This window comes from Pleurodeles waltl, chromosome 4_1 (genome assembly GCF_031143425.1).
Source record: "Pleurodeles waltl isolate 20211129_DDA chromosome 4_1, aPleWal1.hap1.20221129, whole genome shotgun sequence".
NCBI classification, from domain to species: domain Eukaryota; kingdom Metazoa; phylum Chordata; class Amphibia; order Caudata; family Salamandridae; genus Pleurodeles; species Pleurodeles waltl.
This window is the reverse complement of record NC_090442.1, coordinates 778,248,327-778,265,294: the sequence shown is the minus strand read 5'-3', so window position 1 is coordinate 778,265,294 and position 16,968 is coordinate 778,248,327. Positions and strand designations below refer to the sequence as shown.

At 44.3% G+C, this 16,968-nt stretch overlaps 1 protein-coding gene across 3 annotated transcripts in view; it reads left to right on the top strand.

Moving 5' to 3' along the window:
- The window catches only part of LOC138288162 (arylsulfatase A-like), a 234,653-nt gene that overhangs the window by 151,108 nt on the left and 66,577 nt on the right, over positions 1-16,968 (top strand). For 2 of the 3 annotated variants that reach the window (XM_069229470.1, XM_069229469.1), the window contains one exon: positions 7,450-7,668. The exons of the other annotated variant lie outside the window; for it this stretch is intronic. In XM_069229470.1, coding sequence (XP_069085571.1) covers positions 7,450-7,668 — 219 coding nt within the window. The remainder of the gene's footprint in view (positions 1-7,449; positions 7,669-16,968) is intronic. 3 annotated transcript variants of the gene reach the window in all.

Genomic DNA, 16,968 nt, shown 5'->3' with positions numbered 1-16,968 from the left:
TGATACCTCACTTGTGTGGGTAGGCCTAGCGCCCGCGACAGGATATGCCCCAAAACACAACGTGGACATGTCACAGAAAACAGAGCTGTTTTTAGCAAAGTGACTACCTGTAGATTTTGGCCTCTAGCTCAGCCGCCACCTAGGGAAACCTACCAAACCTATGCATTTCTGAAAACTAGAGACCTAGGGGAATCCAAGGAGGGGTGACTTGTGTGGCTCGGACCAGGTTCTGTTACCCAGAATCCTTTGCAAACCTCAAAATTTGGCTAAAAAAACACGTGTTCCTCACATTTCTGTGGCAGAAAGTTCTGGAATCTGAGAGGAGCCACAAATTTCCTTCCACCCAGCGTTCCCCCACGTCTCCCGATAAAAATGATACCTCACTTGTGTGGGTAGGCCTAGCGCCCGCGACAGGATATGCCCCAAAACACAACGTGGACATATCACAGAAAACAGAGCTGTTTTTAGCAAAGTGTCTACCTGTAGATTTTGGCCTCTAGCTCAGCCGCCACCTAGGGAAACCTACCAAACCTGTGCATTTCTGAAAACTAGAGACCTAGGGGAATCCAAGGAGGGGTGACTTGTGTGGCTCGGACCAGGTTCTGTTACCCAGAATCCTTTGCAAACCTCAAAATTTGGCTAAAAAATCACATGTTCCTCACATTTCTGTGGCAGAAAGTTCTGGAATCTGAGAGGAGCCACAAATTTCCTTCCACCCAGCGTTCCCCCACGTCTCCCGATAAAAATGATACCTCACTTGTGTGGGTAGGCCTAGCGCCCGCGACAGGATATGCCCCAAAACACAACGTGGACACATCACAGAAAACAGAGCTGTTTTTAGCAAAGTGACTACCTGTAGATTTTGGCCTCTAGCTCAGCCGCCACCTAGGGAAACCTACCAAACCTGTGCATTTCTGAAAACTAGAGACCTAGGGGAATCCAAGGAGGGGTGACTTGCGGGGCTCGGACCAGGTTCCTTTACCCAGAATCCTTTGCAAACCTCAACATTTGGCTAAAAAAACACATGTCCCTCACATTTCTGTGGCAGAAAGTTCTGTAATCTGAGAGGAGCTACAAATTTCCTTCCACCCAGCGTTCCCCCAAGTCTCCCGATAAAAATGATACCTCACTTGCGTGGGTAGGCCTAGCGCCGGCGACAGGAAACACCCCAAAGCGCAACGTGGACACATCCTAAATTTTGGAAAAAAACAGAGGTGTTTTTTGCGAAGTGCCTACCTGTAGATTTTGGCCTCTAGCTCAGCCGGCACCTAGGGAAACCTACCAAACCTGTGCATTTCTGAAAACTAGAGACCTAGGGGAATCCAAGGAGGGGTGACTTGCGGGGCTCGGACCAGGTTCTGTTACCCAGAATCCTTTGCAAACCTCGAAATTTGGCTAAAAATACACGTTACTCACATTTCTGTGGCAGAAAGTTCTGGAATCTGAGAGGAGCCACAAATTTCCTACTACCCAGCGTTCCCCTAAGTCTCCCGATAAAAATGATACCTCACTTGTGTGGGTAGGACTAGCGCCCACGAAAGGAAAGGGCCCAAAACACAACGTGGACACATCACATTTTTTTATAAAAAGCAGTGACTACCTGTGGATTTTGGCCTGTAGCTCAGCCGACACCTGAGGAAACCTAGCAAACCAGTGCATTTTTGAAAACTAGAAACCCAGGGGAATCCAAGATGGGGTGACTTGCGGGGCTCTGACCAGGTTATGTTACCCAGAATCCTTTGCAAACATCAAAATTTGGCCCAAAAAACACTTTTTCCTCTCATTTCGGTGACAGAAAGTTCGGGAATCTGAGAGGAGCCACAAATTTCCTTCCACCCAGCGTTCCCCTAAGTCTCTCGATAAAAATGGTACATCACTTCTGTGGGTAGGCCTAGCGCCCACAAAAGGAAATGGCCCAAAACACAACGTGGACACAACATATTTTTTCACAGAAAACAGAGGTGTTTTTTGCAAGGTGCCTACCTGTGGTGTTTGGCCTGTAGCTCAGCCGGCCCCAGGGGGGGGGGGGGGGCAGAAATGCCCTAAAATAAATTTGCCCCCCCAACCCCCACCCTCCCCCGCCGGGAGCGACCCTTGCCTACGGGGTCGCTCCCCCTGCGTGACATTGGCGCCAAAAAACAAATGCCCGGTGCCTAGTGGTTTCTGCCCCCTTGCGGGCAGGTTGACCTAAACTCAGCCAATCTGCCCCCAAGGGGGGCAGAAATGGCCTAAATACAATTTGTCCCCTAGGGGAGCGACTTTTGCCTGATGGGTCGCTCCCCATCTCTAAAAAAAAAAAAAAAGAAAAAAAAAAAGAAAAATTCCCCTGGCGCCTAGAGGTTTCTGTTCCCCCCCCCCCCCCCCCCGGGGGCAGATCGGCCTAATAATAGGCCGATCTTGGCCTAAAATAAATTTGCCCCCCCAACACCCACCCACCCCCCGGGACCGACCCTTGCCTACGGGGTCGCTCCCCCTGCGTGACATTGGCGCCAAAAAACAAATCCCCGGTGCCTAGTGGTTTCTGCCCCCTTGGGGGCAGATTGACCTAAAATTGGCCAATCTGCCCCCAGGGGGGCAGAATTGGTCTAAATACAATTTGCCCCCCCAGGGGAGCGACCCTTGCCTGATGGGTCGCTCCCCATCTCTAAAAAAAGAAACAAAAAAAATAAATTGCCCTGGCGCCTAGAGTGTTCTGCCCCCCCCCCGGGGGCAGTTCGGCCTAATAATAGGCCGATCTGTCCCCCGGGGGGGGCAGAAATGGCCTAAAATAAATTTGTCCCTAATGTAATCTATGCTTAATCCTGAGTAGCCTGGCACAAAACGCAGTCAGGCTAAACTTGGAGGCAATGTGTTAGGCATGTATGCAGTACACAAACAACAATACAGTGAAACCAACTGAGAACAGTAGAGGACATTATAATAAATTATTTGACACCAAAAACATCAATATCCAATCAGTAGACCCTGAGTTATAAACTATTAAGTTTTAAGGTTCAAAATAGCAAGTCTTCCATTTTGGAAAATGGATACCTATGGCTACCTGGGCACCATTAGTACCATAACCAAGGGTCCAGGAATGGATGGAGACCTCTTGGGGGTTCAAGGCTCACTGAGGTTGGGTCCAGATGCAAGTTTAAGATGGTGGGACCCTTTAATGTCCTTGTGGATCTGAACAGGAGGCTAGCTAAACTAGCCCTTGGAGTCACTTCTGAAATTCTGGGTGCAGGTGAAAATGCAAGGCTCCACAGCAGGGCTGGACTCTCAAGGTTTAAGGCAGGCTCCAGGCAGCAAAGCAGTCCTTCCAGGTACAGCAGCAGTTTGGTAGAATGCACAGCAGGTCACAGCAGCAGTCAGTCCTCTGATAGTCCTTCTGCAGGTCTAGTAGCGAACTGAAGAGTGGGTCCGAGAGCCCTATTATTATACCCTGGTACCCTGCTCTTACAGGTTGGAAGAAGGTTACAGAAGGGTTCCAGGCGTTTCCTGCCTCCCCTTCCCTGGCTCCTAGCTGGCTGCACTGACAATACAGGGTCGTTACGCCTATTGTGTGGCAGCAGAGCTCAGCCTACTCAGTTTTAAGTGGGACTGTGCTTATCGCCACCATTTTTCCTCCCCCCACATCAAGTCAGTTAATGGCCCAATAAGGCACTGTTAATCACACTATTGTGTGACTTTCTGGGGTGAATTGACAAAGTCTCAACTGTCAATTACACCCAGTCATGTGTGCCAAGGCAAGCTGCAGGCACAGAGGGCAGGAAAATGGCAACTTTCTGAAAGGGATATTTTCAAACTTGTAATTAATAATCAAACTTTACCATTAAAAAGAGTTTATCATTACACACAAGTTCATAGATACCAAACATGCGATATCTACCACCTCTGGTTAAGGAATTGCAGCTTATTAAATATAATAAGGAATCCCCAATATTATCGTAGGACTTAGTACTGAAAAAAAAATTGGAAGTTTTTACATACTAGGACATGTAAAACTAAAAAGCTCATGTCCTACCTTCTAATTACACAGCACCCTGGCCTGTGATCTACCTAGGGCATACCTTAGGGGTGACATAATAAGTGGGACGTTTAAGGCTTGGCAAGAGGTTTTAAATGTTAAGATGACTTGGCAGTTGGACACTGTCTTCAGGCTGCAATGGCAGGCCTGGAACAGGCTATAAGGTGCTAATTAAGAAGGTGGCCCAATAGGTGCTGCAGGCCCACTGTACCATTTAATTTACAGGCCATTGGTATATGGTATACCCCTCTACTGAAGGCACGCCAAAGACAAGCCCTCTGTGTTAGTCTGTGGCCAGATCATGCCACGTGCCCGAACCCCTGCACTTTTTTTCTTATGCCAGGGAAAAATGATTGGACATTGAGGGCAGAGTTGAGCGTATTGGATGTGAAGTTTTTTAATGTACTGATATTTCTGCCGCATGTAAATGCCATAATTTTGATTGTGTTTTAAATCTTTGGCCCACTGGAAGAAGTAAGGGCGAAATTATTTCTCCCCTCTTGTCTCCTTCTGAGAAACCACAGAAGGAGATTAGAGATAGTCAAATTGTGCTGGATAGCTTTATCTCTTTCACTGAGGAGAGAACAATGAGATTTCTTGCGACGACTGAATCAGGCTAACCAGCCAATCCATGTCCACCTTTTGTTTTTCATATGATCTCTAAGACAGTTGCTGGGCAAATTACTGCACTCCTCAAGAGGGTATTGTCAGTAAGTTAATACCCATCAGAATGGAAGAGGGCATCCTTTTGCCCATTACTGAAAAATCCCTTTTTGGATCCAGAGGATACTTAAAGCTATTGCCCCATATCTAGACTACCTAGAATTCTGGAAAAACGCACTTAATGAGGATCTTATATCATTCTTAGATACCCATAATATCTTTGATCTCTCTCTCAGCAAGGTTTTGGGCCGCTACATGGCACGAATTCTGCATTGATAGTGGCTACTGAAGAGATTTGTAAGCAGGTGGACTCAGGAGGTAGGGCTGTGAATGATTCTCTCTGATCTCTCTGCCGCGTTTGACACAGTAAACCAGTCTCTGCTTGTCAACCGGTTAGAGAGTATTGGGATTGGGGTGCAGCCCTTACCTTATTTTCTCTCAGGTAGAGAACAAAGGGTGACTCTTGGAGATTTGTCTCGGATTCTTTCTTTCTACCCTGTGAGGTGCGTGAGGGGGGGGGGTGGCAGGGTTCTTCATTGTCCACCACGTTGTTTAACATTTACGTTGTCCCTTTAACTAAACCCATAAGTTCCTGCGGCTTTGAGGTAGTGGCATATGCTGATGACACACAAATAGTGGTGTCCATCTCATCGCTGTCTAGCTAATATTGTTCTTTGGGTGCAAGATAACTGTCTAAAACTAAACTCAGAAAAGGCAGAGGTCATCTTATTTGACTCCAATACCATGTTTTGGAACATGTCTTGGTATCTGTCATTATATGATAAGCATGACATGAGGTGGGCTTAAGGGGCAGTGGAAAGAGGAATGCAGATTCTTAGTGGTACTTAAAACGCAATATTTTTCAAACTAATAAACATTTTTAAGGCCTTCAAAACATAGCGGAGAGAGTGTGTGTGTTTTTGTCAGTGAGGGCATGTAAAAACCACAGGTGAAATCTGACAGACACTTCACATTACCTGACTGAAAGGACTTGCACCCACCTATTTAGTACAGAATACATTGTTTAGGAGAGTGTTACACCCCAAACACCCCACCTGGAGCTACGTCCCTGATTATTCCAGATGCAACTGAACAAGAAAGGGATTTTTAAAAACGTCCAGTGCACGTAGCAAAAACCACACCACTTGGTTGGATGATGGGCCTGACTGGAAAGACAGGACATACATATTTGCTCTGGTGACAAATGAGCTTAATTTTAAGCGCCTTTCAGTGATTACATCATATCAAGTAATTTCATCTGTAAAGACCTTTACTGTACAAAAACAGTAACTCATTTCAAATCTGCTAGGAACCTATCTCTATGTGCTGGTTACAAAAACATTTAGTATGCAAATGAAAGAGAATTGACAAGCGGTCGTAGGCCTTCTTTGTTTAACTTAGCTCTGCTTTTACAGCAAGAGCTGCTCATATACTAAAGCAACAGATGCAGTTGCAAGGTATGGCATTGCCGTAGCTGTGATAATGGATGGATCTGTCCCAGTAAGTATGTTGTGTAATCCGTCTGTTCCAGTGTGTGTGTGTGTCTCAGCTGTGTGTTTGTTTTGTCTTTTGTTGTCAGCTAATAAAATATTCCATTGTGACTCTGTTGTCCCATCTAAACATTCACAGTGGTTACTTTTTCCAAGTTTGTTTTGTTTCACAGCCCATAAGTGGTATCAGTTGAAAACCTGGTAACTACCTTCTCAGTAAGTGAGACTCAGCTAACACCTTGTATGTGTTTTCTGCAGCTCTTATAAATAATGAGACAGTGGCATATTTTGTGGCCAACTAAAGCTTCAGATCGGATGAAGCTATATGTTTTGGAAAGGTGAGCACATCGAAATAATTGTGCTTATATAGCAATAAAATGGCAGAAAAGAAAAATGGTGGAGCCCTGACGCCCACAAGGGTAAGCCACCACTGCCATCAGCTTACGTTTTAACATATTACTATCCAGCTCAGCTATTTGATATAGTATATCCTCTGGATCCATAAACAGTCACCTTTTCTCACAAAGAAGCTCTCCTTAGCTGTCAGTGTTGCAAGTTGAATGCAGCTCTCCTACCTCAACCAATACATTTCCTGACTGCAGATACCACATTCTCTAATTGTGTTTTTTGAAGAATGAAACTTTATACAGCCTCCTGTTCCTTCCAACATCTTTAGTCTTTTCAGTGATAACAACTTTGAGGGATTATGGGTGCGGGTTGTCTTGTTAGTTTAAAATACAGTGATGTGATCAGTCTCCAAAACTATCACAACTGCTTTATTTGCTAGATGTTCTGTGTGACCAAACCCTGAAGTTAATGCTGTCTCAATTGTACTCTCAAAAGGACTCCCTTTTTGTGTACTTTTGAGCAAGAATATCCTAATAAGAGCTTGTCTGGCAGGTGACCGTAATGTAAGTAAAACTTATGAACATGTCCCAATATATACTCTTTTTTTCTGGTGGGGCAGCAGCCTACCAAAACCTAATCCACTGACTCCTTTTCATTAAGCTTCTTAATATACAAGTGATGCTCCTCCATCACCTGGTATGGTTGCTCTGTGTCTCCAAACCCTTCTCCCGACCCCCACCAGCAGTGCTACGCAACCTGTGTATGATTGTTCTTCATTCTCAGGATCAAATAGGGGATTCTGGACCCAGAGTACATACACAAACATTTACACCATGCACATTCTCTTTTTTTGGGAAATCAGCACTTGCGATCAGGTCGAATCGAGTTGCCAGTGGCCTGATTTACTCTAACATGGCTATTTCTCTGGTCTCTTTACAGGGTCCTTGCCAGAATTTGACCTGCTTCCCTCCTGATACCAAGTGTTTTGGGTTATGTGATCAAGGCAGTGTGCTCCTTCCTCTTTTCTGGAATGAGCGGATCATCCAGCAGCCAGTTGACTTCACCCAACTTGTACCTTTGTATGATGCTTTCGCAGAATTTTTCATTGCTGATGCTGTGGAAAACTCCACACCTTTCTTCCTGTACTTTGCATCACACGTAAGTCATGGGTCTTATGGAAGACCCTAAATGTATGTCTGTCCGTCAGTCTATCTATCTATCTCTTTTTGTCTCTTTCACTTTCTCTGTGTATTTATCTCTACATCTAATGCTTCTAGAACACATAGAAACACACTATGTGTAACCACTGTCATTAAAAAACAGCAAAGAACACACAACCCTGAAAAAGTAAAAAGAAGGGTTAAATGGCCTATAGAAAGTTTCCTTGTCTTCTGGTGTGTCTGAAAGGCTCTTAGGGCAGTGCTATCATATGTTTACTGCCCCAACACAAACCTATTGCTCTTTCAGAAGCAGTGGTTGCGAAGCAGTTTTCTGGTCGTGGGACTGTTAATGGTTACTGGGCAGGGGCATAATGTGTACTGTCAGTTACCCCGGTGTCCTCCGGTCTTTTATTACCAAGTAAATCCCTTTATACACTTTTTTTTAATTTAAACGTGAAACTAGGTAATAACAAATGTTTTAGAAAAAACTATCGAAGAATCCTCTAATAAAAAATATTTTGGCAGTGAATCCCGCACTTGTGGCCATTCCTTTAAATAATTGTTTCATAGTTCTAGGCCAGCTTTTCCCTATGGATCGCCAGCCCTTTTTTGGTGGGTTGCAAGCCCATTTTTCGTAAGTCGCAAAAGGGCAATAAATAAAGTACCAGGTCAAATGTCAGGCTATGTCTTATTACAATTTGCTACTCATCCTTATAATAAGGGGATTGGTGTGTAGTGTTTTTCTCAGACTGTGAAGTGAAAGGAGTTTTTAAAGTAATCTTTGTGCCAATCTTGTTGGGGTACATAGAGTGTGAAAGTAAAGGCTGTAGGATATCATTTTTTTTGTAACACAAAACAAAATGTAACGGTAAATTAATTGTAAACGGATTTCAGAATATATCAGTACTTGGGAAACAACAGTGAAGCACATTTATTTTATAATTATGAAGTCTGATGGGAACAAAGATTGTAATAGGATCAAAACAAATCAAGACACTTTACTTGCTGATGTGCAAATGATAAATACTCACTGAAACCTGATTTCCACACGTCATTTGTGTGTTATAACGTTTTATCAACAAAACGGTATGTCCCTGCAGTGGAAGATAGAACCACATGATACTTTAGTAATATATTTGCAACAGTTTGCAAAATGAAATGCACAACTGGCTACATGGTAAGGCCTTACAACTCATGTTGTAATACATTTGCTATACTTTGTATAAAACTAGAATTTTTCACAATCCCTATGACTTTAGTAATGTAACATTGATGTCATCACCCCCACTCTGAAAATGGTTTCAGCACCACTGGTGCAAAGATGCTGAACTATGTTCCCAAGTCCTGTTATAAAACAAACCCTTGCAAGTATTACCAAGCAAGACTTTAGAGTACCTTCTAGTACTTCTTGCTGCTTTTTTTTACTTCACAAAGCCATTTCAATAGAGAATGTTTTCACTATAAATGATCATACTCAATCCCCCCACTTGTGTATGATTTTCACATATAAATTGAGAAATATGGATGTGGCCTAACGGCTAGAATTACTGACTTTTGATCTGGAGAACCAGGTGTGAGTCCCTGTGTTGGCTCTGGGCAAATCTCTTAAGTTCCTTTGCTTAAAATATAATGAATCCGACCTTATACAATGTAATCTGGTGCACAGAAGCAAATGAGCAGTGTTTGCAATATAAATTTAAGTTGCCTAGAACAGTGCTTCCCAAACTTTTTAGAACCACAACCTAGCTTTTCGAACCAAAAATATTTGTGACCCACCTAACGTTGATGGACATGAGGCAGGCAATTTTCTATTGTAATAGTAGGCATGCTTTCAACGTTCTGTGAATTACCAAAATGACATACCCTTTACACTCCCTTCAATAGAGTATGAGCTAAGTCCTCAGATGAGGCCTAGCTGTGCTTTTTGGGTACATACATAGATGCATATTTATGTATATTTATTTACATGTATGTATATGTCTATAAGTATGTAGGTATCCAAAGTGCACCGCTTGACCTTGTCTTAGCACAAAAGATGGCTATGAAGCCTCACCCTGTACTCTGCTACAGAAGGGGTTTTTCAAGCTTGTTAAAATCACTAGTAACAACACCAAGATTTTTCAAAAGCCTTCTGATTTTAGTGAACAGCTGCCACAAGCCAGCACCCCATTCTGAAAAGTGTTTAAAATCCATTGCAATTCACCACCTGTCACTTTTACATGTAATCAGTATTTCACCACAGTAGGTAAAGAAATATCAAAGGGTGTGTAAATAGTATGTTATTTTGGTAATTCACAGAACTTTAAAAGCATGCCTACTATTACCTTAAAAAATCACCTCCACCTCATGTCCGTTAAAGCTCGCTTGGTCACAAACGTTTGTTGTTCTAAAAACAAGGTGTTGTACTAAAAAGTTTAGGAAACAATGTTAAAGGTGCCATCCACTACAGAGAAAAAAACAGTCTCTAGAATATTTGTTTGTTTGATGGTTTCATCAGTTTTTTTTTCAGATGTAATGTGACATCATTCATTGGCTGGCTCCTTTAAGATTGTGAATCTTCAGCCTTGAAGCATCAACATTCCTTGTGTTCTGAATTCCTACATAATAATTCAGATTTTCCACTAGATACATTTGGCTTCTCAGATCTTTTTAAAGGACTGCAGTCTAGCTTTCGCCTGGTTTCTAATGGCAGCCAGAGGAGGTTTCAGAATGTAGGTGTTGTGTGATCAGACTTGCCAGTATCTTCATCAAGCCTGGTTGTGACATATAGCCCTGCCTTGTAAGGAATGAGAGGGTTCCAAGCCAGGGGCAGCCCCTCCGCTATGGCAGAGGGGTGTCGCCCCGCTACTAATAGGAGAAAAATAAGGTGACAATAAAAGTATTTTATAATCACTTTATTTTTCTGCTTTCTTAGGGCGGGGCCAGCATCCTCCATGTCAGCAGGGGTTGTGTGGTAGGAAGGAGTGGTGGTGCGCTTCTAAGTGCACATGTCAGTTTGGCCAGCCATCCGAGGCGGGTCAAACTGTCATGTGTACTTAGAACTCTCCACCTGGCTGTGTCGCACAGCCGGGTGGAGACCAAGCGCAGTGACTCACTCCCTCCCTGGGCAGCATTTCTACCCACTAAGGCTAATACCAGTGCTTCTTTCATGCTGATAATAGCATGAGAGAAGCATCAGGATTGGGTGGAAAGGGAGGAAGAGGACAAGAGAAACCCAGGCAGCTGGAGCAGAGGACCATAGAGGCAGCAAGTAAGGTTTTTTTTTTTTATTGGCCCCCACTCTGCGTGCTACCCCACCCCGCACCCCTTGCAGCGTGTGCTCCCAATCCACGCCCCCCAGCACCACTCCATGCACTGACCCAGCCCTTCCTGGCAACAGTCGCTACTGCTCTAAGCGAAGCCTGCCAGCGCTGCATTACAAGCTTCGAGTTAGGAGAAATCTATGGCCTTCAGCACTGTCTGCCACTGTCCTTCCATAGGAGAACCAACTGAAATGAGATGTCGATGATATTAGACAAAGATCAAATATCAGACCTAGATCCAGGATAAAACCCACTGGCTCACCAGACTCTGCTTCTCCGCCCACAAACGAAAAAGCGGATTGCAAACGTTGTCATGTAGGAGGACGAACTTCTTTGTTGGATAGAGCTCAAACAGTGTCCAACCATTTGAGCCTCAGTGTCTAGCCAGTTGCCTCAGGAAGCACAAGTATAACTGTACTTAACTCTTAAAGGATACTGAACGCAAGCAATCAAGTGTTACTCCAGGTGGCAAGCATCCATTAAATAAAGAAATCTCATGAAAGGTTACCGTACATTCTGGAGCTGAGACAGTACTGTAAAAACAAACCACAGTGCTTATGTATGAAGACATTCTAACATAAAGAACATGAACAGCTTTTAATTAGATTAATGATTGAAGATTATAAACAGCTTTTAATTAGATTATTGATTGTGATGTTAATGAAGAAGGTCAAAGGCATATTTCCATTATTGAGGAAGTTAATAACTTACATTACTAGCTTGAATGGCTGAGTCTCCTAATTCATCACCTACTAGTTTGTGGTCCCTATCTCGGAACAAAATGTGCCTAAAACGCCATACCCTGTCAAATCTCATTTAATCACAAAATTGATATTCTCACCGCAGTGCCATTATCTTAAGTATGTAAAGTGAAACTTGTGACTCAATGGTGTCACAGGGGATCAGCGTGGTTCTCGTTTTAAAAGTGCACCAGCCCCTGACTTTGTGATTTAGGAAATGCCTCTCCAGCGGAAGTAATTAGTTGATCTGAGAGTGGGGCTGTAACCCTGCACAGTGCAGGTTCTTAGCCCGTGGTTGAATCAGCAGAATCCTTTAGCATAGAGTACACCAGGGATCAGCTTGGTGGCGATTAAATGGAAGTCATGAATGTGGAGAATAAAAACAATGTGAGAAAACTATCTGGAAGCTAAAGATACCTAGTATAACAGTAATCACAGAGTTTATTAAAATGGATTTACGAGAGAAGTGTGAGATATATTCTAGGGCTGTGGAGTTAGCTGCTCTGGAGAAACTGAAAATATATAGTCTTTACCTCGATCACCATTAATACATATGATTATATTTATATGAAAGAAACACTTTTTGGTAGAGGAGACGCAACTGTGTGTTTCCGCATGAGATCACACCCCCAGTTTGATATGGCAGATGCACTGAGAGAATTAAAAACTGCTGAACGATTGTGTAGATTGCAGGGGAAGGATCAGACAAAGCAATATAGATACCATTATGTACTGGTGCTTGAACTTACATCTGTTGAGAAAGGTTAATTTAGAATCCTGGAATGAGGAAGTTGTATTTTAAGATTTTTAAAGATATGATTTGTGATAGTCAAGACGGTGATAATCAAGACTACTTCGAGAGGAAGATGTTGAGTGTGCAGTATTTATTATCGTTTTTATTTTATCCAAGATGTTCAATATTTGTAAATATTTGGGAATAATGAAAAATAATAAAATAAAATGTATCCCCTTTGCAGATGTTATCCTGTCGGAAGGGTTCTTGGGTCCTTGGCGGTCTTCTTGAACTCTTTGTTTACCGTGGGCTGTGTTTAACACTATTGGTCATAGGTGCAGTGGTCTGAGACTAAATTGTGCAAAGTAAAACGTTTTTTTTAAAGCTTTATTTAGTAGTTTTGTAAACAATAAGAATATGACAGAAAGAACAGACATGGCTCTTGTTACATGCTAGAATATCTGGCTTGCAGGTAGGGAGAAATAAATGGGTTGGTAGGCACACAAAATTCATCACAGTAAGTAGTTCGACATTACTCACGATCCAGTTCCACCCGCTTCCCATCGTATTCCCACCTTCAGTGCCTAGGGTGCACCACTAGGTAATTCTGCAAGGGTTGCCAGATGTTCATGGGACGTGAAGTAAGGGGCTGAAGGGAGGCGTATAGTTCACTGTTAGTGTCACAATATGTGAGACTACGGATCCAAGCCTCCATTCTGGGTGGGGTTTTGGTCCCCAAATGTATAGCTGTCATTCGTTTAGTGAGTAGAAGTGCCAGAGCAGTGAACTGTCTGATCGATTTGGGGATGTCTGCCACATATCCCAGTAGGGCAGTGAGGGGGTTGGAGTCCAGAAGCACCTACACCATAAGGGAGAGACAGATGTACACCCTTCCCCAATAAGGGCCGATGGAAGGGCAGGTCCATGTCATATGGGCAAAGTCTGCCATGGACACCTGACATTTGGGGCATTTATGTGAACTTGAAATGTTCTTTTTAGAAAGTGTCACAGGAGTGACATATACTCATCTGAGAAATTTGTAATGACGCAATCGATGGTGACCGTTCAGCGATATATGGCGAGTTTGTGTGCATCAAGCTCTCCACATTTTATCAGTGAGGGGCCGTCCTAGGTCGGCCTCCCATTGACTGCAGAGTTTAGTATCACATGTTAGAAGAAGATTTAAGCATGCAGTGTACCATCAGTGTCATCGATTAGTAGTGTGAGGGAAGGGGAGTCACTGGTGCAAGTGGATGTGTGTGAAGCGAGGCTCTCAGGGTGCTCTGCAGTCTACTCAGGATGAAATGGTCCATATGTGTTGCTGACACAAAGCGTACGCCGTCTGTTCTAGAAAAGATGTGCCCGTCTGGGAACAGATCCCCCATGGTATGCAGCGACAAGGCTGTTAGGGTACACTTTACCAGCGCCTCGCATGCAAGTGGAAACCATGGGTTATCAGCCAAGGGCAGCGCAGGTGAATACAGGCATCCTCCATGAACCACTCTACGCCAGGCCGAGCAGGTGGTGGAGTCTATCTCTATGCCAGTTGGGGCCAGGGGATATCCCTGTGGGAGCAGTGTGCCCAGCAGTACAGGAAATACAAGATCTCTCTCAGGAATGTTATATTAAAGGCACGCATCCAGATGATACCAATGAAATGAGAAGCCACATTGTGCAACAAGATAGCATAAATAAAAAAAACAGAAGCCACCTTTCCATAAAGAAGAGCCAGCGAGTCCCAGTGAGTCCTTGTGCGCCTGTCCCCCCATATCAGGTGAGTCAGTAGCTGGCGAAGGTTGGCACAGAAGGAATTAGTCAAAGGGATAGGGATGTTCATAAAAAGATACATAAATCGAGGGAGTACAACCATTTTAATTTTAGCTATGCGGCCCGCCAGGGAAAGAGGCACTTTGAACCAGCATTCAATTTATACGGCAACTCTCTCCATTGCTGGCCCATAGTTAAGGCAGAGAAGCTGGTCCTTGTCGCGGTGGACATATATGCCCAGATATTTTTACTGCACCCTCGCATCATTTCAGTGGCTATTGCAAGCGGGATGGAACTGCTTGGTCTGTGAGTGGAAATAGTTTTGATTTTGCCCAATTTATCTGCAACTCTGATAGGGCACCAAAGTGGATAATTTCTTGCAGGGTAGGATCCATGTTTACCTTGGGTGGCGGATGAACAGTAGGATGTCATCCACGTACAATGATACAAGCAGCAGCCCGCTCTCGAATTTCTCTTGTTTTTTTGCAACTGCCGAAAAAGAGGGTCCATGGCTATTACAAAAAGCAGAGGGGACAGGAGGCAGCCCCGTCAAGTCCCTCTGGTGATGCTAAATGAGGAGGTAATGGTACCATTCACCGGTATTCTAGCGGTAGGGGCAGTATATAACAGTTTAATCAGGGCTGTAAAGCTTTCAGAAAGTCCCAGTTTATCTAAAGTGGCAAAAAGAAAGGGCCATTCTTGAGAATCGAACCCCTTTTCGGCATCTAGCAAAGTGACCGCCACAGGGGTAGAAGCAGAAATTCTATGTAGCACTGCGAACAGCGTACAAAGGTTTATATTCGTGGAGCGGTGGGAAACAAACCCCGACTGCACTGGAGAGATGATGCTGTCCATCAACAGGGAGAGGGGAGTAGCTAGAAGTTTTGCAGGGAGCTTGTTATCCAAATTCAGCAGTGATATTGGTCGGTAGGAACCACAATATTGGGGATCTTTATCAGGCTTAGGCAAAAGAGTAATCACTATCTCATTCAGTGTCGGCAATACGCCCAGTGCGAGAGCTTCATTGTACACTTCCAATAGGTGCGTGGCAAGGGTCTGTCTGTATGCTTAATAAGATTCACCAGTAAAGCTATCAAGCCCGGGAACCTTGGAGACATTTGGGGCATCTGTGGCCTGTATGATTTCCTTGCATGTAAACGGTTCACTGAGAAAGTGTTGTGCCGTAGTAAGCCAAACAATGACCACCTCCTCCGGATATTGAGATTGGAATGGTACATCCCTGCAGTGTTGACTAACATGTAGTGCAGTATAATAAGACAGAAGCTCAGACTGTACCTCTTTGGTGCCCACCCTATGCACCCCACCTGCTGTGTACAGTTCAGGTATATACGTCGCCGAGCAAGCGGGTTGGAGGAGGTGCGCCCGGGGCTTTCACCCTCTCCATATTGCCAGGCAGTGGAATACCTCCCCAAGTAGGGAATCTCACGGTCCGTGAGGTCATGGTATTCCTACATAAGGGCGGAGCGCCTTCCCAAATCTGGGCCCGCATCACCGCATGCATCCGCCTGGTCCAAGGCACGGAGAGCAGTCACAACTCGCATTATGCTAATACGTATATCTGTCAGCCCTCCATTGTGTTTAGCAATACATATGCCCCGTGTGTAAGCCTTGAAGGCTTCCCAGAGTGTAGCGTGTGTGGAAACTGTTCCTCATTCAGAGCAAAGTATTCCGTAATCGCAGTCTGCAGGTCTGAGTGAAACAGGGCATCTTGGAGTGCAAGTGGGGGGAATCGCCAGAAGCACTCCCACACCCATGGGTGAGGGATGGAACAGGTCATGGTCACTGAAGAGGGCTCCGACAGTGTGCGAGGCAGGTACATTATGGCAATCACCCTCGTAGACACCGACGGAGAGACAAGCCAAAAATATATACATGTCCAGGTGTCATGTGGTGCAGAGAGGTGGGTATATGCTAGTGTCTCCCGTGGTCGTAAGTGCCACGGGTCGCGCAGGTGGTGGGTTTCGCAGAGATGTCACAGAATACGTAGTGATTTGTGTTTTAACAATGGGATCTTGGACGCAGTGTCGCACAGTGGTCCCAGATCATGTTAAAATCCCCACCTAAAATGATACAGTTGCATTTTGCGCGGGCCAGCTGGGTCGATAATGTATGAAGTATAAAGTTAGCTATGGTATGTCTGCATTGGATTGTCAGACAACATAGGTGCAAGATTAGGCTTCTCAGTGGTTTCAAGACCAAGTGCCAGCAATTGCACCAAAAAGAGTCCAGAAACTCACTAACCCATGAACCCTTACCTATAGTGAGCAGGACTCCACCCAGGTTAATGGTGATGTTGTAGTATCAAAGAAGGATAGACCACAGTTTTGGGCGTCAATTAACAGGGTTAGTGAAAGATGAAAGTATCCGAGAATTGGACTCAATTCAGAGGGTGACGAATTGGGCACCAAGTTGTTAATAGTGTGACAGGTCATGAAGCCCACCAGCTTCTCTGGGACGAAGCCCATGGACATCGCCATGCAAGTTGTTCGTTTCAAAGGATGGAGAAACACAACTTGAACAGCAGCCACCATTTTGTGCATGCTCTCACAGTGTTCTTAATATGGCATAATACCCCTCCCAGCCACTCACATTTCATATAACAAGCCACATGCAGCACATTGTATATGTGCTGTGGGGACACAGTGATGGGAAGCTAAAGCTACTTCATTTTGCAGGAAAGTTCATCAGGCTTCTTCCTATCCAGGGCTACAGACATAAAAGAAATGACCTCTGCA